Here is a 25,356-nt window from a genome sequence, read left to right as displayed (position 1 = left end):
AGTGCAGGTAATCTTGTCAAAATCAATGGGAAGCTAAAAAAGAGAAGTACAAGCAGATACTGCAGCACAATGCAGTTCCAAATGGAAATTGTTTAACCGGAAGAAGATTTTCCAACATGATTATCCAAAACACACTTCCAATATAGTAAAACAGTATTTGGAGAACAAGGTTACAGCTAGTGTGCTCCAAGTGTGTGAGAATAGCCACCCTAGAGTCCAATGAGGCCATATGGGATTATGTGGAAACAGAGAAGAAGAAGAAGAAGAAGAAGATGAAGAGGAAGAAGACCCCAACGAGCCTTACAGAACTGTGGAATGTACTACAGGGTATTTGACACAATATTCCTGCAAGACTGCTTCAATCATATACAGGAAGCATGGGTAAATGAGTTATGGCACTGAAGAAGGCAAAGAGTTGACACAAAATATTCACTGATACTATAAAATGACACTTATTGCAATTTTCTTAAGCAGTATATTTCACACGCATTTATAAAGGCTGTTAATTAACAATAATAAACACATTTTAATGTTGTGACTGATAATTTGACAAATCTACCCTAGTGTGAATATCGTTGGAATAACCCAACCCTTTGGGGGAGAGAGGGAGGGTGGGGGGAGAAGAAGGAGGAGGGAGGGAGAGGGGTAGAGAGAGAGGAGGGAGAAAGGGATGGGAGGAGGGAGAAAGGGATGGATGGAGGGAGCAGAGAAGGCAGAGAGAGAGGAAGGAAGAGAGAGATAAGGAGAGAGGGAGTGAGAGGGGGGGGGGGGGGGAGTCAGGGAAGGAAAGTGTCCTCACCTCCATTTTCTCCTCCAATTCATGCAGAAACTCCCCATTAGGAGCAAGTGAAGGAACACCTGGGGAGCTCTTAGCACTGAGGATGGCACGGGCAAGATACTCAACACGCTGCTGCAGAGAGAGTTCAGTACTAGGGGTCGGTATGGAAAGATGAAAATAATAGGGTAAGCTTGATTTGCACTGGAGTTAAAGGTCACTTCAAAGGAAAATGATACAGCTTCATCTGTGAGAGGGCTCAAAGGGTGGAGACAAAAAGTTAAACAACTAGAGAGTTCATAGAACACCTTACCTTACCCCGTGCAGTGGTGAGAAAAAAGTCAAGGGAAGGGTCTTTCAAAGTCGGAGTTTTTCACTAAACAAACAGCTGTTAGTTAGGCATTGGCATACTTGTCTGAATGCTGCATCTGACAGTTACTTTGCCCTCGAGGCTTGATACACCATGAATGCTGAATCTGACAGTTGTTCTGCCCTGAGGGCATGAGACAACATAAATAATTTTCCAAGTACATACTGTTAAACTTTTTGTTTGTTTTTGAAATTGCCAATAAGGCAATTTGTGTTCTACAGTGTTCAAGTGTATAATTAAATGGAAATAAAATAAAAGTTTTAAAGGTTGAAGAAACGACATAATTCGACTTTCGACGTCGACCATTATGCCTCCGCTCACATTGAGTCTTTGCTTACTCCAACCTCGACCTAAAACCTCAAGACCATTTGACCTCAATATCTAATCTGTACACATGTATCATGGTATAAGTACTTAGTTTAGTTCAAATCACGACCGTGATAACATTTTTTTTTTTACCTGACATGACCTCTGACCTTTGACCTCTTAATGCTAAAATCTAATCACTTAATCTTTGCATCATAATATATACTTATACAAAGTTTGGTCAAAACCCCATCACTGGCTCACAAGTTAGCGCAGTAACATGAGGACGTCTCAGCAAGTAGGAAAAGGAAGTCTCGGCAAGTAAAAAACAAAATTTATGAATAAAAAAAAAAGCATCAGGAAAGTCCTTTCTAATTCACATTCACACAAGCTAGTGATCATGATAAAAAAAATAGCAGACAGTGCAACAAGGATAGCCACCTGCACATATCAGCAAGTCGAGCGAGGACACATGCTGCACTACCAAAATTGTTGCTTTTCTCATGGAACCTCCAAAGAAGGTCAATGTAGGGCAGTGGGTCTCTCGCCTTCCGGCTCATGCGTTCCAGGAACGGCTCAAGGAACGGTGATGACAGCTATGTTGGAGTCCCAGGAGAGTAGGGCACAAAGTAAAGAAGTGACAAAGAATAATACCCTTCCAAAAATATGCATAGTGGCACAGCTTGTGTGTTTGCAAACAAAAAGATGAAGACAATTGTTCCTCAAATGCTTTTTGTGCTTTACCCGGAGAAGTGTGTCTGTATGACCTGATGAAATGATCCATTCATACAAAGAAATGTGGAAGAGTTCATCCCCTGTCTGCTGGCAGAGTACCAGCAACTGTTCAAACTAAAAGAAAAGAAGAGACAGAAACAGGCAGAGTGGTAAAGGGGGAAGAAGTCACTTCCCAGACGTATCCACAGATATGTAAAAAAAAAAAAAGAAAAAAAAGGTAAAAAGAATTAGGGGATCAAAACAACAATGGAAAATAAAAGTTGGGGATTAGAAAAGATTTATTATCCTTTCAGGGTAATCATTCACATGAGAAATGAGCCACTGGACAAAATTAGTTATAAACTGGTGGATATAGTTACTCGTGGAGTGCATGGTAAGGTTTTGGGTGGGTGGAGGGGGTGGGAGGTGGAGGGAAACTTATTTAATAGTCCTGGGGGTTCAGAGTGGGTGGGAAGACCACAATTCTCTCCATGTGTATTGTATAGCGCCACCTGGTGGGAGCTGGTATTACAAGTAGTAATAAAATACTTTTTGCATTTTGCAAGCCCCATCATAAAAGTAGGGGAATTTACATATCCATAAGGATGGGTTATTTGTTAGTCAAATAAAAGAATGACCAAGCTGAAGTCCAAAAATAAAATAGAAACCTGGAAATTGATTGAAATGTGGGACATCCCAAACTTTTGTAGCAACATGCATCATCAAAAAGGGAATTGCAAACAATTTGTTGTTATGGGTGGGGTTTGTCTCTAGAAATCTATGTGAATCTCCAAAACAACTCAGACATTCAGAAAATAAAACATTAATATTTTTCACACCTGCTGAAGATAGTTTCCTAGAATCAATCCTCACTACCGAAGATGACGACAATTACTACTACTTTGACGACCCAGCTTATGTCTTTACATGAAACTGTGGAAAAATAATCTGTAGCGTTTTTCAGAGGATTTACCATTCAAGCCGAAGAGTTTCACATCCTTCCGAGTCACGGTGCAACCGTATCTGTATTCTGAAGTGGTGAAGATAAGAATCTGGTCGATACCATGGAATATGACATCCACTGGTGGAGCCATACACCATTGCATTGTCATAATCCATTCTTTAGAACTCCTTAGCTTAACAATATGCCGAGACCTGCCTGGGAAAACCTAATCTCCAAGCTGGAATCGAGGGCTGGGCAGCACCTTGTTATACTCTATAAAGAGAAGCCTTTCCTTGACGGCTTTCCGACTTTAATGATGGACAGAGCGTTCATTACCTGGTACAGAGTATGACTCTCCTCTGCGGGCTTCTGCTGTTGCATCATTTCATATTATGCAATTGTGTCCTCTGCAATGTGCACTTCCTCTCCTACTGCACGCAGATTAGTAGCCTTCCCACCTTTCCACCCTCAGTGCTTTATCCATATCAATCTCCAACCTCTTCTGCTCACAGATGCTCTTTTAGTAACCCATAACAGTGTTACCCTTCCAAAATATAGGCTTACTGCTCACTATCTGCACCCCATCCCTCACCACAACCCCCCACCCTGCAATCTTCTCTTGAATGAAGAATCATCCGAGTCTGCACAGTCAAATTCGTACCTCAAATCCTCCAAGACCATTTAATGAATCATAAAATGTGAAATAACAGTTTTTCCCAACCAATGTAAACTAACATTGTAGCTATACAACTCAATTGAACACATATGGTACATAAAATTTAAATTTTGAGAAACATCATCCAAAGAAAGAAGAAATGTATACAGGGCCTCTCCCATTGTTGTTTCACCAGAGATTCAACAACCCGTCTCCTATCCTTTTCCTCTTACTCATGAAAAGCAGTTCTCACTAATATTCTCCAATGACACTGGAGAATAACACTCCAGGTGCTACATAAACAATGTAGATCATCAGTTGGCATACATGCTTAGCTGCCTCTTCATTGGTCAGCAGATTGGGATCTGAAGAAGCTGCAGGAGGACCAGGCTGTTTTGGAACTCCTGGAGACTGTGGACCAGCAGCTGCTTGGTTCATTAATTCTTGTAAAGTCATCGTGACTCCACGGTAACACTCCAGCCTAAACAACAAACCATCTCAGCAAGATAAATGCAAAAAAATAAACATGAAAATTCTAGCAATAATAGATATAAACTTAAAACTATCTTCTGAAAGTGTTTGTCCGTTATTATTTCACGGCTGAACCATTGCGTTTAGTGGCCCCAAATTTTGGGTGCAGGAACTTCATAATCTGGGCAAGGTTTTAAAGGGACACAATCATTAAAATTTTTTGAAGAGATATGTTTCAGAGGATGATATCCCTGACCCAGTGACCCATTAGCTCAAAATTATTATTTTGGGGAGACTAATTCGCCGGATAATCGTGTTTTAAAATCGGACTATTTTCACTTCCGTTATGCAAATGAGCCACTTCTGTGGATTCACATGATGTGAAAGTTGCACACCTCATTGACAGACATGAACGTCTGCTTTTTATCTCATGGTATTCTAGCGTTCAAGATGCCGAAGTGCCAAGCTTTTAACTGTTCCGATCATCAAGGAATTTACCCAAATAACTCAGAAGTCGTTTTTTTGCATACCTGACCCACCAAAAGATCGTCAACAATCATGTGCTTTGTAGTTGAAAAACCTCGGAACAACCAAATTCAACATCAAAACAAATGTTCATTCAAAACATAGTGTTGTTTGGGAAGACCACTTCAAGCCATCAGCATTTGTATTTGACCAACAGACTCACTACAAGGGAAACCAAGCCTCCAAAATTGGGGAAACACGTGCCATACCAACACTTACCGAGCGAGAGTTGCGTGTTGATTTGAAGCCACGCCCGAGCCAGACCCATGTGAGCCAAGCTCAGACCTCAAGTAATTATCTATATTACTAGAATACCAGCAGAGCCTACCTGTCGCTTGCCAATGGACCATTGGACCAATTAGTATTCCTGTTTGCCAAATTATTGGTTCACTGCATCTGTATTGGGTCCATACATCACGATAAACTCGTTTATGGGAAGATTTCATCAGTTTATGAAGTGCCCTCAGGTCTATTTTATTGGTCGGTGGATGATTGTGGCTTTGTTTGCCATATGTCCCGTGGGCAGTTTGCATTCTCGTTGGATAGCCGATCAATCTTGCAGGAGCGAGCCAGAGATCCTACACCACAGTTTTCCATACAAATGTTATTGTTCTGCACAAACTGGCCCACAGCACGGCTTCCTAGCTCAAAAGGTGCCCGAGGTATTGCCCAGATGAGAAAAAAAATAATTAATGCGTACTTAATAAATCGACAATAAACAAGTAATTAATCAATTAATTGTTTAATCAAAAAAATTTAAATACCGTTTTTTCCAAAGCACGTGCTCACTATTGTGCCTAAATTTCAGCTTTGTAGTTCAAAGGATGGCTGAGATATCACCCAGACAAACAAACAAACAAGAAAACAAACAAGTAGAGCTACATTCAAAGTACGCCGCCGAATAAATAAATAACATATCCTCCAGCACGCGACATCGCCGGGGCACCTTCGGCCCCCGGCAATGATGCCATGCAGCACATGGAGACGGAATTGTGGGGGGGGGGGGGGGGGGGGCAGTTTACAAGAATTGATTGATGAATTGATTAATTGCGTAACAAAAAAAAAAAAAAAATCGTAAAATAATTGAATTCTTAATCAATCGGCTAATAACATACCTAAACCACCAATGCTTCATCCCAATCTGTAACTTTTGGAAATTAATTAATTAATTGAATAATGAATCAATTACTTGATTAATCAAAAAAATATAAAGTTTTTTTTCCCAAAGCACGTGTTCACTATTATGCCCAAATTTCAGCTCCCTATCTCAAAGGATAGCTGAGATATCACCCGGACAAACAAACAAACAAACAAGAAAGAAAACAAATGGGAGTTAAAACTGAGGACTCGCTGGCGACGATGTCATGCTGCACCTGGAGATGGAATAGGAAAGGAGCAGTGTACAATAATCAAGCATAGTAGTAACTAAAAGGGAGAAAAGCGACATGAGAAACTATTGTAAAAAAAATATTGAAAACTAATAGTGCAAATGACAATGTATTCCTGCATTGTGGGGAAAAAGTGATATATCCAAGGATCATCACTCATTCCTTTGCACATTTCAGGCAAGACAAACTCTGAAGTAGGTAGGCTAAAACATACAAGCTGTGTGTAATGAAACAATTTGTACACACCGAGCAGCAAGTGCTTGTTGTCCATGTGTATCCATGCTTGACTGCTCTTGCCGATAATGGTGCAAGGCCAGGCCCTGAGGGTCCAGTCGTCGTGCAGCAGCCAGACTCAATTCTACAACCCCCTCATAGAACCGTACTGCAAACATGTTTATTACATTTTCACAAACGTTGTTTGTTGACATCAAAATAATCTAAGTCAGCTCCTGAGCATTGGATGTTTGAAAAAAAGAAGAGGTGTTTACTGCTGTATAGTTATCAAATGTTCACTGATGCTATTCTACAGTCGTATTCCTGTCTGTGCATAAGCAGTATTAGGCTATGAGCCAGGAGGGGTGGTCGGTACCATCAAGGGGGAGTAATGTTATGTATGATTTTTGACAAGGTATATGGTCCCTAGATATTGAAAATGTATGATAGCATTCTATAACTATTGGCCTTCTCTATTTTAGCAACCTTTATCCAACCCGACCCTAACGTGCGGAAAACTGCAGTTTTGGGACCCTAAAATCACATTGGTCAATTTTCAAATCGGCTTCAATTGCCCATAAGCACCCTAAAATATGAACCTTTTTATTACTTAAAATAAATCTGTTATCTTCTGCATATAAATATAGTGGGTTTTATTTCATCATCAAGGGCCAACGTCAACAGTTTGTTACAGAAGAACAGTAAACTAGGACGCAACGTCAAAAACACATATGCACATGCATACATACTTTTTCCACTCACGGTCTCTTCCAATCTGTCAATGTTATCTCACGCCAAGTTTGTGAACACGTATGGCTAGATACTAGCTGGGATAACGGCTGTTTGGTTGTGACTGCTGCGAGTTTCTTAAGGCAGAGGGCAGTATCATTCTGTTCTAATTGTGAATATGATACACCATGCCCTAATCGGTTCAATGTGTGAATCAGCTCTGTGTTGCCTGTCAGTGTTTTAACCATGTATGGGGGCAAAAAATGTTTAGGAGCCTTATGTTTTCCATCACTGATGGCATATTGAACGTCTTGACAATGATTCCACGAGTTTGAATATTCTCCTGGATGGGCACTCAATCGCTGGGTTGCCTGGCAGAAGCCCAAGCATAAACCCAGAAAGATGTTCTGGTACAGCGAGCAAATCCTTGCCAATATCATCTGCATGAGAGGGCCATTCTTCGTTCTTTAGCCATTCTTCGTTCTTTATTTCGGGCCTCAATCAGGAAAGATGCTGCTACTTGATCAATTGCTTTTGACTGGTTTGTAGACTTGTTTCTTCAAATATCAACTTCTGCCTCAGCTTTGGTATTCAATAACCGCCTCTTGCAGAGTAATATTGTCAGGCAAACAGCTTCCCTTTGTTGTCAGGAAAAATATAAATATTCTCCCCAAATCGAATTACAGCTTCTGACGATGACGTTTCTTTGTTCCTTCTGTTAACGCATGTGCTCCTTTGGATTTCCGAAGTGCTTCCAACTTTTCTGTTAGTTTTGTCATTTTTACAATTATTTTGTTCACAATGATGTCATCACGTATATGTGTTGGAGCTGTTCTTCATACGATTATTCCTGATCACTCCCTGTATTCATGTCATTGACGTCTATCTTTTGTGGGCCCTGTGCAACTTCTATAGCAATAAAATTGATAGTGTGCTTCTGCAACTACTCTGTCCCTGCTGGTGACAGCTAAGATTTTTGAGTCGCGTTTATAAATTGCATATTCTCAAAGCTTTTTATCAGCCCTCGGCTCTAATGCTTCGACTAATGTCTCACGTGTACCTGTTCCTTTGTGTCGCTTCATTCTTCCACAGAATATGCATTCTTGTTCGTATATTCATGATTCGGATGATGTCCTCCTGCTAGGCCATGTGGATGTGTGACATTCACATTCAATTTCATCACCAGAGATGAGCGAGTTGGGCTTTGCATTTCAAGGCCTCCAGATCTCTGTGTGGTGAATATGCTTTGGCATTTTCTGTGATAGAAAATATTCGGGATTTATTCGTCTGCGGCAGATTTGGAAATGTCCAGATTAGAAGCACGATTTCTCATTTTGTCAGCTTCTAACAAGGTCCTCCAAGAGTGAACATTTTGTGGCCTTACTAAACCGTCATCCTGGTCAATGTGAAGTGATTCCTTGTGGATAATGCATTGTCTCGGCCATTTCTTTTCTCTGTTTGTCTATCACCACCATCTGAAATGAAAACAATGAAATTACCATGGTTACGAAAGACACGACATTACCACGAAACAATTGACCAATCCGTGAGTATAACATCACAATTAAAATCTGTAACTTTTTGGAATTTTCTCCGACGCCAACAATGTAAAACGACTGATTTGTGTGCCGGACATAGTTACAGTAACTATCTTTCATCATCCAATGGATTGGTCGATAGGTTGATTATTTCATTTTCACCACCAGCAACGATTCTTACGCCAGCCAAGAAGACAGCAATTTATTATTAATGGTGTTGAAAATGAATAGAAACAGGTGTCTGTACAACATACACGTACGTATGCAAGTTTGATGTTGCATCCTAGTTTAATGTTGTTCTGTAACAAACTGTTGACGTTGGCCATTGATATTTAAATCAAACCTACTAGATTTATATGCAGAAGGTAACAGATTTATTGTAGGTATTAAAAGACATTAAAAAGGTTCATATTTTATTGTGCTTTTGGGCAACTGAAGCAGATTGGAAAATTGACCAATGTGATTTTAGGGTCCCAAAACTGCGGTTTTCCACATGTTAGGATCAGGTTGGATAAAGGTTGCTAACATAAAGAAGACCGAGAGTTATAGAATGTTATCATACATTTTCAATATCTAAGCACATATACCTTGCCAAAAATCATCCATAGCATGACTCCCCCTGGATGGTAACATTGGCCACATTTTGAGGGTCTGGTTCATAGCTCCCCGTCAAATGAAATTGGGAGCAAGAACCTGCAACATTCTGGATATACTGCAAGGGCATGGGAAAAGAGGTGGGGAGGGGGTCAGGTCCTGGTATGCATATACTGCACATGTAAAAAGGTGCAGTGGACCATTTAATGTGTCTATGTCAGGGTTATGCAAGTGGTTTTGTCAAGCTGGGCATTGAGTCAGTTCAAAGAGAATGCATTAAAAAAGCCACAGGATAGTAAAGCAAAGCTGATGTTTTCTCAATTTTCCCCACTCCATTTTATGCTTACATCCCCTCCCTGTAACTGTGGTGGGCATGTGTGGCACAAGACAGGATGCTAAAATAAACGAGGGAGGGGACAGGGTGCTGAGAGGAAGGAGGGAGAGAAATAGGATCCCGAGGAGGAGAACAAAGACAGGGTGCAGAGAACGAGAACAAAGACAGGGTGCAGAGAAGGAGAAGGAAAACAGGGCGCTGAGAGGAAGGAAAGCACCGGAAGAATCCCAGAGCCAACACAGGGAGCACAATGACAATTCATGTCACTCAACATTCCTGCCGGGGTGCAGTATTAACTTCAGCCAATCCATGCTACTTTCATGTATGCCCAAGCTTGAAAGACGCAGCAGAGCTTCTAGGACACAAGAGAGAGCAGAAATGCCGAAAGGATAAGGGGATTAGTGAGGGGGGCAGGATGAGAACATCCAATTAACCACTCAGGATGTTGTGAGCCTGCTGGAGATGCGTCTTAAGAGCACAATCACTTACGATGGCACATTGGCACATACTATCAACAAATATTTGGAACAGCTATGGGTTCACCGGTCTCTGCTGTTGTTGCTAACTTGGTGATGGAGGAACTTGAGCAAAATATATTTGAGACCAATGAGAATGAGCTCCCATGGTAATTGAACAGGTACGTGTTCAGGTAAAAATTGTAAAATCAGACATGAACAGGTAAAAATCAGACATGAGCTGGAATATGCTCACACCTTAGGTTGTTTGTGGTCTCTCTCTCTTCTCTCTCTCTTTTTCTCTTTCTTTCTCTTTCTTTCTTTCTCTGTTTCTCTATGTTTCTCTGTGTCTCTGTCACTTCCTGTCACTCTCTCTCTGTCCTGTGAACTCCCATATGAGTGAAATAAGTTAGATAAACAAGTGTCGTGGCACCGTGAGATCCAGAGATTGTTTTTATTAATTGGTTTCAGTCTGCGATCGCCGCTTCTCTTCCCTTCTCCGACATCCCATTCATCCAGAAGGTATTGCAATACTACTGTCTGTGTCCACGTCTATATATATTTTTTCTTTAAAAAATTTTTTCTCTGTAACCAATTGGCCAATTGATGCGAAATTTTAAACATAGCGGGGACTCCCCATGGAGCATATTTTATTGATAAATGACATAATAGATAGGTCACAGAGTATGGCAGCCATATTGGATTACAACAACAACACAACATGCATTTTAAGGCCATTTTCCCTGCAAGAGCGGGGGCAGCCATATTGGATTAAAGGAAAATAATTAGACATCTCCGAAACCGATCGACAAAAAAAATTGAAGCTTGGCGTGTCAATCTCTCCATGGGGTATATAGGGTGAGAACAATGACATCATTGGTGAAGTGGTATTCCAGCAAAATCCTTGTCCGATAAATCTGAAACTTCATATATCCGATTTACCACCACCCAGTGTGAGTAGAAAAAAAAAAAAAAAAGTGTGAGTGAAGATTTAAATTTATGACATCATTGGTCATGTGGTCTGGTGGCCATATTGGATTGAAGATAAAAACGTAAAAAAAAAAACCTTCCCCAGAACCACTTAGCAGATCGATGCGAAACTTCATACATATGACCGACTTGCATTGGAGAATAATTTTTTTTCATATTCTTTTTCAATTAAGCAATTTAGCCTTCATGTGCACAAAGGTGTTCCTTAATAATCCTAATAATCAATCAATATCCTAATAATCAATCATGGATAATGGCAATGTATGTGGCATAATGCGGTGCCATGGATGATAGGGTATATGGGCCATAAATAGTAGCATGTTCAGTTAACGATTGCTAATATTGTTCAAAACGAGCACGCGCAAGGCGAGACTGTGCGCTCTACCGGGTGCTGTTCTAGTTGTAAATTAAAGCCTTGTGTTGCTGAGGATCAGTGTGTTGTAGCCATTTGAGGGGCATGGAATTCCAAGCGCACAATTATTTGGTACGATACATGGGTAGATCGGGACTGAGCGCATTCAAGGTAGAATTATTTGAAACCAAACTTGCCCTTCGGCATCACTCAGGCTATTTGGAAGGGCAGCTTCCGCATGGCAATGCGACTATCGCCGGTAAGGTACGTGTGCAGATGCGCTAGAGACCGTTACAACACACATCTTGTATCCAAAATTGTTTCCTTTGATGTATACGTATAGTGTGCAGTTGTGGTTATTTCATTAAGCTGTATTCCATTGTCTTGCGTATTTGAAACAGCATTTTTAGAAACATAATTTCTTCGCCACTGCTTCAAACACAGGATGTTTCTTTATAGATTAGCCAGATTGGAAGGGTGAGATATTGCATGAGGAATGGTATTGAATAACTCTATGACAGTTCAGCAGACTATGGTGAGAAATGGCAATGTTTTCAGGTTAAGAGCAGATTGTATTGATTTTTAATCCAAAAAGCACATTATGCTGTGGGATTGAAGGTGTGTTGGCATATGGATTTCTGAAAATTCCTAAGCAGTTCCAAACGATAAGCTCCAAGACCGATATCGAGAAAATAAAATTTTTGCAGTTAAGTAAAATGTGAAATTGACAGTTGACAGTAAGAATCTCCTCCCCTATTTATTATCCACAACAAACCCTGCCGATATTGGCTGCAGACCAAAGGAAGATCGATCTGATGGGCAATGTTGCTGTACAGCTGCAAGGATTCTTGCAACAACCTCTCCCTCTCACCACGTGCATTTTCCTGCCGTGCAGCTTGCAGAAGTTCATTTGCCTGCAGTAACAGGGATTTTGTTCAGAATTAAAAATGGGATCAAGAATGAGCAGTAGTTACAACATTACAAACTAGAACGGCACTCTTCGACGTCAAGACGTCAACCAATATGCCTCCGCCCACATCATTACATCATTATACATACTTGTACCAAGTTTGATTTAAATCCTTTCATCTGTTCTCAAGTATCACATTTTTACTTGACATGTCCTCTGACCTTCCACACTGAAACCTAATCAGTCCATCTTTGCATATATAATAGATACTTATACCAGGTTGTTTGATCTTTCTGGGACCATTGTAAACTACACTTCCTGAAGAGATATTGCTTCATAACCCTGAATTTTGGCACCACAGTTTCAAAACAAAAATAAATAACGTTTATGGATTCAGCAGAGAACCATTTTATGATTCCAACAATAGAATAATTGTAGTGGGAATACTGAAAACAGAAGGTATGGAAACAGGTTAGAACATAGAACATAAACATAACATAAACACATAAACATAGACATAGGTTAGAACAGGTAGAACATAAGTGAACAGCTTATGTACAGGCCTGAAGCAAAGGGTCAGATCCACTTTTGCAAAACTACCAAATGCACCATCCTGTAATGCACTCCATGAAGTGCAACATAAAAATTGAATTATTTAATTCCCTCTGGAACTAAAAGTGGACAGAAGTTGTTTTCACCCCTGTTTGTCTGTCTGTTTGTTTGCTGTGAACAGTGTATCTAAAAAAGTTGTGAACGGATTTGGACAAAAGTTGGGGGATAAGGTGAGTGTGTGGCATGGATGAATTGATTCGATTTTGTGGAAGATCCGGATACTAGAATCTTTAAAGTGATTCTTCACTATTGAGAGATGGGGTCAAAAACTATATATATCATGGTTTTTCAAAAAGTTGTGGACTGGTTATGACAAAACTTTGTGGATGAGTTGGGTAGGTGAAAAAAACGAGCAGATTCAATTTTGGTTCAGGTCTCGATTAGTGGGACACAAAACGTAAACTGTTCAGCCTAGAGGATGTATGTACTCTACCGAGTGCCGTTGAAGTTAAAAAATATATACAATCAACCGCAATTTATGGATTTCCAAATCCATTAGTAATTTGTAAAGCATTTAGTGCCGAATTTACAAAAGGCGTTTAAGCGAGCGCCTTGTTTACATGCCTAACCATTAAACGCTGACAAAACATTGTTGTACACGCACAGCTAATCACATGTCTAAACAGCAATTTACGAAGGAAGATAAACAGCAGTTTAGTTGTGCACGTCTGAGCAGCTGATTACCTGTGGAACACCACACATATCTCCAACATCTAAATGATGCACTTGCGTAGAATCACAGCACAACAGACAATTGTTTGAGGGGATTCGGTGCATTGCTCTTCATTGTAGGTTGATCCAGGTCATCTTGCACTATATTCAGCAGCCAACGAAATTATTATTTTGTGAGTCTAATACTGGACAAATTTGATATTGCCATACTTCTCCAGAGGATTGTATCTATCCTTGAAGATTCTCAATGCACGCTGGCGAACTGCCCTATCATCTTATGCCTTTTGAGCTAATTCAACCACTCCTAACGCATCCATATTCACCGTCCCATTTAAACTACCAATTATAAGCCGTGCAATCCTTATACATCCCTTTACTATAGTTATTCTCTGCAGACAACTGTAATTAGAACTGTAATCAAGTATAATTTTAACTCGAGTATTAAGGAGGAATTTGCTGAAAATTACTGCAATTAGAATAGTACGGCAGATAGGTGAAATATTTGGGAGAATTGTGACTTTGATAATACAAGCATGAGAGTTGGCACACAGTTAGAGTATGCCCTAAGGAAGATATATGGCTATAAGGCCATCACAGATTTGTCCTGTGACAATGGCGGCCATTTTTCAAAATGGCCTCCATTGCTTGTTACAGGACAAATCTGCAATGGCCCTATAGCCAAATATCTTTCTTAGGACATACTCTGACTGTGTGCCAAATGCCATGCTTGTATCATCAAAGGCACAATTCCTGCACCTATCTGCCATACAAGAACTGTAATCACTTCAGTTACCAGCAATCCTTACTACAAACAACAACAACAACAACAGGCATTTTAAGGCCATTTTCCCTGCTGGAGCGGGGGTTAGCCTTGCGGGCCCCATGACAATCTTCTCCATTTTGCCCTATTTTCTGCATCTCCCCTTGTTAACCCCCTTGCCCGCATTTCTTCTTCCACCACCTTTAGCAAGTGTTTCTCGGTCTTCCCGTCCTCTCCTTCCTTCTACATTCATTTCCATCACTCTTCTCAACCAGTCACTTTTATCCTTCCTCAACACATGACCAAACCATCTCAACCTGTTCCTCTTCACAGCATCCATCGCAGGCTCTATTCCCATCATCTTTCGCAATTCATCATTTGTCTTCCTCTCTCCCAACGATACTCCACACATCCACCGAACCATTCACATTTCCACCCTTTCCAGTCTTCGTTGCTGCTCTACGTTCATTACCCATGTCTCGCTCCCATAAATCATAACACTTCTCACACATGCAGCATCCACCTTTTAGTCAGGTTCACTATGTCAATAAATTATATTTCGTTCAAAATCATGGTAGATTAGCAAACCTATACATTTTTGGAAAGGTTATAGCATAAGTAATCTGAAAATCAATGTTTACATTTGCGGTGTTTACATTTGCGGATTTTCAAAATGGCCGCCATAAAAATACATATTTTGCTCTATTTCTGCCTCTAATTACCCTAAAAACTTTTAAAAATATACTAAACCTATATTTTCAGGGACAAGGAATCCAATGAAAGTATCAAATTAGTGCTATGGGGAATGGTAAGACACGAATCAAAGGTTTTGAATTGCAAAATACTGTCTTTATATTCGCGATAAGTTGCATAATCAAATACATGTTATCATTTTGTACAGGCAGTTAATAACATCAAAATGTGTCACAATAATAATGTAAAATAAATATATTAACGGAATTTGTTTTGTATCAATGGCTGCTCCCTGGATGCATATTTCCTGAAAAAAGAAAGAACTGTTACAGTCAGAATTCTGATTATGTCACCAATGGATTCCTTGTACCTGAAAACATAGGCTTAGTATATTTTAAAAAGTTTTTAGGGTAATTAGAGGCAGAAATAGAGCAAAATATGTATTTTTATGGCGGCCATTTTGAAAATCCGCAAATGTAAACACCGCAAATGTAAACATTGATTTTCAGATTTTCCATGTAATAACGTTTCCAAAAATGTATAGGTTTGCTAATCTACCATGATTTTGAACGAAAAAACATAGTGAACCTGACTATTTCCCTTCAGCTTCAACGACATTCCCCTCCTTGTTAGCACGCCACTCAGTTTCCGAAACTTCTTCCATGCACATCTCACTCTAGCAACCGTTGCCGAGTCTGATCCACCTTCTCCATTCAGCATGTCTCCTAGGTAGCAAAATGTTTTCACACCTTCCAGCTTCACGCCGTCTCCAAGATCCAACTCAACATTTCCTCCATCTGCAGCTCCCTCTGTGCACACCGTACACTTCAATGTAGCTGCCATACTGGTTAATGACCCTCTCAGACCACTATATTTTTGATTCTCCCACTCAGCGCACATTGTACATTGAATGGAGTTCACTCCGACACCCTTCCTGCACACAGCACACGGCCACTTCCCTGTTCTTTACATCTCACCACATTCTTTACCACTTGCCATCACCTTCGTCTTTCCGATATTCACCTTCAGACCTTTTGCCTCCATACATTCCATTCAATCCTTACTGCAGTACATAAACCACAATAGCGTAACCTCCAGTTATTCTAAGGTTAACTTAAATTGCCAGGAAGTATACGAGTGTACAACTGCAGTTCTAACTATACCATTTTAACCTAATCGTTGCTTCAAAACTTTAAACGCATTCTTAAACATGCCCTCGTTGATGTGTGAAGGTTTATTTGTTATTTAAACGCTTGTGATTAGGTTTTGATCACGCATTGGATAATCACTCTTCGGTGATTGATAACTAACTTTGAACAAGTGATCATTGCACAATTAGCGATTCTACATGCATCTAACTCTTAGATGCCTATCATAAATTTGGCCCTTAATGCTACAAGGCTATTATTATATGCTAAATGGAAGTGCTTTTTAGCCCAGCTTCACCGAATGTTGAGTGAACCTTTTTTGATGAGAGGAGGCAAAATGTGTGAAAGGGTGCATTATTAATTTTTTTTACAGCGTAGCCCATAGGGCAAAGACGTCTAGAACAGTGTTTGTCCGTATGTATGTATGTATGTATGTATGTATGACTGTATGTATGTATATATGTATGTCCTCTCAAACGTATACCAATCAGAGCTGAGGATCTGGTCACATGACAGGGTGATGTGATTACGTCTGATGTCATTACGGCGGTAAGGCGGCTGACTCTCCACAGTCCGCCATTTTGATTTATATGCCGTTCATGCCGAACATATCGTCAAACCTGTCATATATCACAATCGCCATGCTCTACCTTTACGTTTTTCATTCAGTGTGAAACACAAACAAACCGATTGTTAAAATAATCATCAAATATCTAAAGCATCGGCATTACGTCTCTTCCAACAAAACGGTCCGTACCCAACCCATGTGGGGTATAATCTAGATTACAGTAGATCTTCCCTCAGTTCTGTAAGTAAATGGTACCTCATGGATGTCGGGATTCCTCCAAATTTCTTTGTTTAATGTTATAAACATCATTAGCGACTGTTTAAAAAGCTAATGATGTGTGTTCGTGGTTTAAAATATTTTACAAGCCCGGCTACGCCGCTGTTAGACTTTTGGTCTTGTTTCATTTTGATGACACTGCACACGCAGAATCTTCAAGGGATAACAACAAAGGGTTCTGGCCTGCTACGAGAAACTAATTTTGTTTCCCTAATCAACAAAAAGAACATCAAAAACTTACTGAAACAGATGCAAAGCTTGCCTATTCACCATATTCCCAACTCTCTCTTCCTCATATGTGGTGATTTCAATTGTCACCATGCCAGTTGGCTGGGTGTGGGTACCTCTCTCACCAGCCATGGCTCTTCAGCAAAGGACTTCTGCGACTCACTGGGACTGACACAATCTGTCAATTTCCCGACCCGGATCTCAGTCAACGGAGCATCTTCTCTTCTGGATTTGGTTATGACAAACTTCCCTGAAAATGTCTGCTGCTCTTCTTCTGCTCCAATCGGCTCATCTGATCATGTGCTTGTCAAAGTGGACATCTCTCTGACCATTCTCAGAGAGCCTCCTCAGCGTCGACGAGTCTGGCATTTCACTCAGGCCAACTGGCACGGTCTTCAAGCAGCCATCAATCATCTGGACTGGTCTCCCATCTCTACCGCCTCTGACATCAACTCATCCTGGGAATTCTTTCAAAGTAAATTGCTCTCTCTCATGCACAGATTTATACCATCTCGTCTTCAGTTGTCATACCCTTCCTCCCGTCCATGGTACACGGAATCTTGTGGTGAGGCTGTTGCCCTGAAACAACTTGCTTTCGTCTCCTGGAAAGCAAATCCAACGGAAGGAAATCTCATTTCCTTTCACAAAGCCCGAAACAAGTGTGTGTCCACCCTCAGGAGAGCCAGGAAACAATATCTCACCATTCTCAAGACCGAACTCTCTTATCTGTCTCCCTCTTCCAAATCCTGGTGGCGTCTGGTCAAATCTGTTTCTGGTGTTTGTTCCCCCTCCATCCCCTCCCTCACCTCAAACGGCTTAACGGCTGACTCCGCACGTGAAAAAGCTGAATGCCTCAACTCTGTGTTTGCCTCTAAATCTTGTGTCCCAAACCCATCCCTCTCTGTACCCACCGTACCCAGTCGTACCCAGCTGCTCCTGGACTCTGTGTCCTTTCCTCCTGACAAGGTGGAAAAGTTTCTGTCAACCCTCGACTCTGATTCTGCAACTGGTCCTGACGGCATCAGCCCACGGGTCCTAAAATCATGTTCTTCTGCTCTTTCACTCCCTCTTTCTGTTCTCTTCACCCTCTCTTTTGCTCAAGGTCATCTGCCATCTGCTTGGAAATCAGCCAACATCACCGCTTTGCACAAAAAAGGTGCAAAAACAGATCCCAGCAACTACAGACCAATCAGCCTTCTCCCAATTATCAGCAAAGTCATGGAATCCATCATTGCTTCAGATATTAAATCTTTCCTCTTCTCCAATGGCTTGATCTCTGATCATCAATTTGGTTTCAGACCTGGTCACTCTACTCTGGACATGCTGCTTCTGCTTTCTCAACAATGGATGGAGGTCCTCAACGCCAAACAGGAAATTAGAGCTGTCTCCCTTGACATTTCACGTGCCTTCGATACGGTCTGGCACCCTGCTCTGCTCTCCAAACTCTCCTCCTTTGGTATCCATGGAAATCTCCACGCATGGCTGGCGGACTTCCTCTCTGGTCGTAGTCAACGTGTGGCCCTGAATGGGTTTCTCTCATCTCCTCTTCCTGTTCAGGCTGGAGTTCCCCAAGGTAGTGTTCTGGGCCCTGTGCTTTTTCTGGTCTTCATCAATGATCTCTCTGACTCTCTTGAAAATCCTCTCTATCTCTTTGCTGACGAGACTACTCTCTGTCGCTCCATTCCTCATCCCTCAGATCGGCAGTCTGCAGCCTCCTCACTCTCTGCAGACCTGGACAAAATCACAGACTGGTCAAACAAGTGGAACATGTCTTTCAATCCTGACAAATCTCACACTCTTACAATGTCTCTCCGAAAGGACCGACTGGACAACCCTCCCATCTACTTTCTCAACAATCCTCTCCAAGAAGTTCTGTCGCTCAAGCTTTTGGGTCTCACTATCTGCCATGATCTTTCTTGGGAAAACCACATTTCCAAGCTGGCCTCCAAAGCCAGTCGCCGACTAGGCATCCTCCGTCGTGCGAAGTCCTTCCTTGGCACACCTGAGCTCCTCACCACATACAAGGCTTTCATCCGCAGCTCAATGGAATACTGTTCCCCCCTCTGGGCTGGTGCTCCTGCCTCACACCTTGCTCGGCTTCACGCTGTTGAGGCCAAAGCTTTCAGAATCATTGGAATCTCCTGCGATGTAGTCAATGCCGAGGGCCTTTCACTCACTCACCGCAGGCAGGTTGGTGGTCTTTCTGTCTTCTACCGACTCCTCTCCGGCCTTGCTCCCCCAGCTCTCTCTGTGCTCTGTCCCCCCAATATTCCTTCAGGTCGCACAAGATCTGCCTGCAACCCTCTTATGGTTAAACTGCCAAAATCAAGACTTTCTGCTCACCTTCACTCTTTCATTCCCCTTTTCTCCCGCCTCTGGAACAAACTCCCCCACTCCCTTCAATCCCACTCCTCCCTCCAGGTCTTTAAAACAGCTGTTCACCACCATCTCTTATCGTCCCCCATCGAAAACCTTGATCTTTTCTACCCCCGGTAATTCACCCCAGAGTCCTTGCAGTGTTCATATGTTTTAATCCTCTCCCACCTCCCCCCAAGTCCTCCCGATGTCCCTGCTCTCAAATGTTGTGTTTGTGTCCTTCCCCCTCTTCCCCCTCTCCTTTGTGTCCTTCCCCCTCTCTCCCCATCTTGTCTGCCGCTCCCCTTGTTTTTTGTGTTTTGTGTGTCGGTTTGTCTTTTTGTGTGATTAATGTTAGCTTCACGAGCCTCGATCTTGTATAAAAAAAAAAAAAAAAAAAAAAAAAAAAATTGAACAAGTAAATGAGGTATGACATGAACATCCATCTCAACAATACCTTTGAGCAAAGCATATCATCAGGGCTGTACAATAGTGGGCAGATTGTGCGTAAACGTTGGCTGATTGCATCTGTAGATGCATTGTCTCCAATGTAGCGGTTTATCAGCGAAGCAATCAAACCACCAGTCACTTCTCCACCTCGCACGACAAGCTCCCGCAAGGTCATTGTTTTCACAGACTCCCGGAGCTCCTGCAGAAGAGTTTCCTCACAAATCTCAGACAGCCATTGTTGTAAATATTGTTAAGATGTGGATACAACTCATTCGTAAACAATGCAACCCCATTGGGCGCAGTACACTGTTAACCTTTAATCCTAAAGTTATGGCCTTCTAAATGAGGATGCAGAACCACAAAGACCAAAGAAGGAATTCCATCCCAGCTGGCCTTAAAACAAGCAGCAAAACCAAAATCATACCGCAACAAAGGTACGATAATAACTATTGTAAAAATTACACCATTTCACAATCATTGTCATAAGACTTTTTTTTCCTTGAGCTTTTGCTACAACAAAGGAAGCAATTTGTTCCATGTGCTTCATGATCTCAAGTTATCTTTATTGGTTTCCCTTTATATCCTCAATGAAACTGCAAACATGCCTTTTACAGAGATCAAACCTTAAATATCGCCATAGTAAACACTCAGCACAAATAACTAAACTACAACAGCAGGCATTGCTTCCCCTTACTCAATGATGTGTTACCATCAGAACCTAATATCTCCCAAAGTTAACATCAATCACTGATCTACTACCCCAATGTTTCTGCCCATATTTCACTCTCCCATACAAGTGCGGATTATATTACACTTTATACCGCTTGTCAGGCTTGCTTGTGGCATGTTAAGTTTTCATTTGAGGTTTTTGCTGCGGAGTTTCCTACCGGAGACAATCCATCAACTAGTGCAGGGAACTGATGCTCTGTCAGGAGAGTCCAGAGACCAAGGACTTGGCTTGTAATGTGAACAAGTTTGCGAAGGCCATGCATGGATGTTTGCTCCCTGCTCTGCGCTTCAGCTGAGGGTTAGGGGGTAATAACACACAAGGCCTAAAACAGACAACATAAATAATATGCACCACATCAATGCAAGAAACATTTTGCAAAAGGATATGACAAGAAAGATGGGTGTACACAAACAAACAGATAAGATGCACAAATGGAAAGACAATCCCCCAAAATAAAATAAATCAACATATGTGCACAACTTACACAGCTGTATAAATTTAGTATTAAATGCTTAATAATGCCTTATAACAGTGAAATGAAGGGTTTCCCTTTTTTGGGTGGTGGGGGGCAGGGTGAAAGGAGGGTGAAGGTAGGGAGGGGGGGGGGGGGTGTATAGCAAAAGGTTGTTTATTACCCTCGCCTGAGGAGAGGGTATTGCATTCAAGTCCGTTTGTCTGTTTGTCCGCGAAGAATAAATATTATTTTCTCTGCAACCGTTGGTCCGAATGACAGGAAATTTTCACCATAGATGCAACTGGACCTGGATAATCTTTTAATGATAATTATGACGCCATAGGTCACATGGTATGGGCGCCATCTTGGGAAACCGAAAAACTGCACCTCTATATCTCCGAAAGTGCTACATAGAAAAAAATTGAGACATGGCTCATTGTAAAGAACTCTCCATGGGGAATAAAACGTGTTAATGATAATGTCATAGGTGCCTCCACTATGACATCATAATTCGACAAGTAGAAAGATTCATCCGATCAGATGAAATTTCTTGAGCGTCATCTAGAGAAATTGGTGGAGAAACAAAATGACGTCATCGGTCACGTGGTTCGGCCGCCATATTCGTTTTAACACAAAAGCCTTAAAAACCACTGAAAACATGTCCTGGTGAGGGTCTGCAATCTCTGTTCTTACTAGTTCTTTTTGTTGTGACCAGGACACTGACCTTGGTACTTTCGCTGAAGCTCCTGCTGCAACTGTTGTGATGGCACATTATGGCGGAAGGAACCTGGAAGGTGTCGCTGTGGTGGAGGATAACTGCAAGGATGACAACACACCCATTGGTGCAATGCAAAAAAGAAGGCAGAAAAGTGAGATAGAAGTGACCATGAAAAAGAGGATTGTGGAGAGCATGGGGAATATGGTGTACCTTGGATTGGCAATGGACGACCCAGAAAACTGAGCACTGCGCTCCAGGAAGTTGTGAAGTGACTCGAGCCTGTTTAGCACAGCTTGCAGTAGCTCTGTTGAAGTACTGCTCTCCACCTGCCACAAGCAGTTATTGTTTTCATACAAAATCAAGGCTCATGAAAGAGTGTGGTGACATTGGGTAAAAAGGTAATGCACTGACATGAGGATGGGGGCATCAATCAGTTGGGGATAAGCAAGAGAATGAACGAACAGGCATAGAAGAGGGAAAGGAAGGAAGGAAACAGTAACTTAACTAGAACGGCACTCTTGGATGTGGCGACGTCGACCGATAACTCATGAACTCCGACCTCGTGACAACAAAATCTAATCTGTTCATCTTTACCTCATTATACATACGTGCACCAAGTTGACTTAGATCTCTTCAGCCGTTCCAAAGTTATTGCGGTAACAAAAACCTATCACGGATGGACAGCCTGAAAACATAATGCCTCTGGCGACTTCGTCAGCGGAGGCATAAAACATGAGTTGGGTTTGAAGGCTTATTTGGGCTAGAAAAGATCACGGGTAGGCACGAGATAGTCATGAGAGTGTGGTGCAACTCCAGCCACCATTTGTAGATCCAGCGATTTCCCATTATAAAAAGTGCCTTTTCCGTTTCCCCAAAAAACAACAACTCAATTTCAAAAAAGAAATTCATTTTCGTGTTATCAATGGAAAAATAACCGATTATTTGTGCACTTACATTGGAAAATATGTAGCAAAATATGTAGTTTTTTTGTGTGTGCGCTTCTCTGCAAAATTAATGGTGAAAATATCCTCTCTATCTCTTTGCTGACGACTCTACGCTCTGTCGCTCCATTCCTCATCCCTCAGTTCGGCAGTCTGCAGCCTCCTCACTCTCTGCAGACCTGGACAAAATCACAGACTGGGCAAACAAATGGAACTTGTCTTTCAATCCTGATAAATCTCACACTCTTACGATGTCTCTCCGAAAAGACCGACTGGAAAACCCTCCCATCCACTTTCTGAATAATCCTCTCCAAGAAGTTCTGTCACTCAAGCTTTTGGGTCTCACTATTTGCCATGATCTTTCCTGGGAAAACCACATTTCAAATCTGGCCTCCAAAGCCAGTCGCCGACTGGGCATCCTCCGTCGTGCGAAGTCCTTCCTTGGCACACCTGAGCTCCTCACCACATACAAGGCTTTCATCTGCAGCTCTATGGAATACTGCTCTCCCCTCTGGTCTGGTGCTCCTGCCTCACACCTAGCCCGTCTTCACGCTGTTGAAACCAAAGCGTTCAGAATCATTGGAATCTCCCGCGATGAAGCTAACTCCAAGGGCCTTTCACTCACTCACCGCAGGCAGGTTGGTGGTCTTTCCGTCTTCTACCGACTCCTCTCTGGCCTTGCCCCCCCAGCCCTCTCTGGGCTCTGTCCCCCAAATATTCCTACAGGTCGCACAAGATCTGCCTGCAACCCTCTTATGGTTAAACTGCCAAAATCAAGACTTTCTGCTCACCTTCACTCCTTCATTCCTCTTTTCTCCCGCCTCTGGAACAAACTCCCTCACTCTCTTCAATCCCACTGCACCCTCCAGGTCTTTAAAACAGCTGTTCACCACCATCTCTTATCCTCCCCCATCCAAAACCTTGATATTTTCTACCCCCGCTAATTTCGGTCCCTTTGTGTTTTATACCTCTCCCCCCCCGCCCACCCCCTCCCACGCCTCCTGCCCCCAAGCCCTCTCCCTCCCACACTTCTCCCTGCTCTCAAATGTTGTGGTTGTGTGCTTCCTCTTCTCTCCCCATCTTGTCTTCCGCTCCCTCTTTTTGTGTGTTTTGTTTGTCGGGTTGATTTGTTTGTGAAATAAATGTTAGCTCTTTCACGAGCCTCGATTCAGTATACAAAAAAAAAAAAAAAAAAATCCCCACAGCATAATTATGAAAAGTATAAAAAATAAAATTACACTGCAATTCAATGCAAAGGAATGCCGTCTACACCGCCAAGACCTGGAGCACGAGCACAGCAAATACTCCATTCACACCAATCACAACTGCTTCGGATGAGCATCACAGCAAATCCAGATCGATTTATGGCATCAAATACTGAATACAACTCCACCTAAGCATCTCTGGAAATCCCAGTAAAAGTGTTTTTCCCCTTTTGTATTCCTAATCATCAGTGCAGGAAAAAGATTAAAAATTTATGCATGGGTGGTCCAAGTGAATGACAGCCCATTGTTAATTCTGTGGGTGAGGGAGGGGAGGAGCATCATGCTAATCCTGAAGATTAGGCTTTGCTCTTTACGCTAAAGTCTTTACGCTGTCTGCGGCGTTGAAATGGGAAAAATAACAGAGAATTCCTATTGCCTTTTGCCAACCCACCTCAAGAAAAGATATTCCACAACTAATAATTTCTGAAACACACTACTACACTTAAGCAATCCCTTCACAACTCCTAAAAACAGTTAAGAGAAGAAAAACTTGTGAAGCATTAGCTGTTCAATACAACAAACAACAACAGGCGTTTGTTACAACAACACGATTCAATAATAACACAAAACTGTTAATCACCCACCAGTGTGAATTGTCGTCCAGCATCCGTGTTCAGCCGTTCAAAAGCAATGTTCTGACTCCACAAGGTTCTAAACACATGATAAAGAGATAAAACATGAAGCAAAACTTTCACAATTATTAAACAATGTTCATCTCCAACAGAGGGCAATTAAAGCAAATTTAATACACACCTCTTCAATGCCCAAATAATAGTCAATAAAAGATTAATTAGAACATTATGTGATATAATTCACAAGGATATCATACATTTCTACTTATACAATTGGATTATATAATATATTGAGGTGTTTTTATTTGCTACAGAGGCAAAAGGACCTCAAATCAAATAGATGTGTATGTGACAACATTAGACAAAAAAAGCCAATGTCACAAAACTAAATCACAATGGAAGTCAAGCATAACATATTTGAGGCAAATGGGTGAAACTGTTGACAGCACCGCTTCTATTCCCTGATTTTTAAATTTTTCTTATTTGGTTTGGGGATATTTGCAGCACTGCGTTTTTATGAATAGCATTTTAGTGTCCATCAAAAGCTGATATTCGCACTAAATCAATGAAAATACATCACAAAATCTTCAGTTTATGATACCGCACAAAACGTTTTCTAATATCGAATGTGCTGATATAACAACTGTTTGAA

General features: G+C 41.6%; 1 protein-coding gene across 4 annotated transcripts in view; it reads right to left on the bottom strand.

Annotated features, from left to right (window-relative positions):
- The window catches only part of NUP155 (nucleoporin 155), a 387,607-nt gene that overhangs the window by 52,071 nt on the left and 310,180 nt on the right, over positions 1 to 25,356 (bottom strand). For all 4 annotated transcript variants that reach the window (XM_078769705.1, XM_078769706.1, XM_068096685.2 and 1 more), the window contains 11 exons: positions 24,717 to 24,783; positions 22,137 to 22,252; positions 21,933 to 22,024; positions 20,912 to 21,045; positions 20,032 to 20,223; positions 12,128 to 12,266; positions 6,394 to 6,529; positions 4,091 to 4,244; positions 2,196 to 2,300; positions 1,893 to 2,047; positions 800 to 929 (listed from right to left, as the gene is read on the bottom strand). In XM_078769705.1, coding sequence (XP_078625831.1) covers positions 800 to 929; positions 1,893 to 2,047; positions 2,196 to 2,300; positions 4,091 to 4,244; positions 6,394 to 6,529; positions 12,128 to 12,266; positions 20,032 to 20,223; positions 20,912 to 21,045; positions 21,933 to 22,024; positions 22,137 to 22,252; positions 24,717 to 24,783 — 1,420 coding nt within the window. The remainder of the gene's footprint in view (positions 1 to 799; positions 930 to 1,892; positions 2,048 to 2,195; positions 2,301 to 4,090; positions 4,245 to 6,393; positions 6,530 to 12,127; positions 12,267 to 20,031; positions 20,224 to 20,911; positions 21,046 to 21,932; positions 22,025 to 22,136; positions 22,253 to 24,716; positions 24,784 to 25,356) is intronic.

Source organism: Myxine glutinosa, chromosome 1, assembly GCF_964187855.1.
Source record: "Myxine glutinosa chromosome 1, kmMyxGlut1.1, whole genome shotgun sequence".
NCBI classification, from domain to species: domain Eukaryota; kingdom Metazoa; phylum Chordata; class Myxini; order Myxiniformes; family Myxinidae; genus Myxine; species Myxine glutinosa.
Note: the sequence above shows the minus strand (reverse complement) of the source record. Positions and strands in the feature narration are given on the sequence as shown.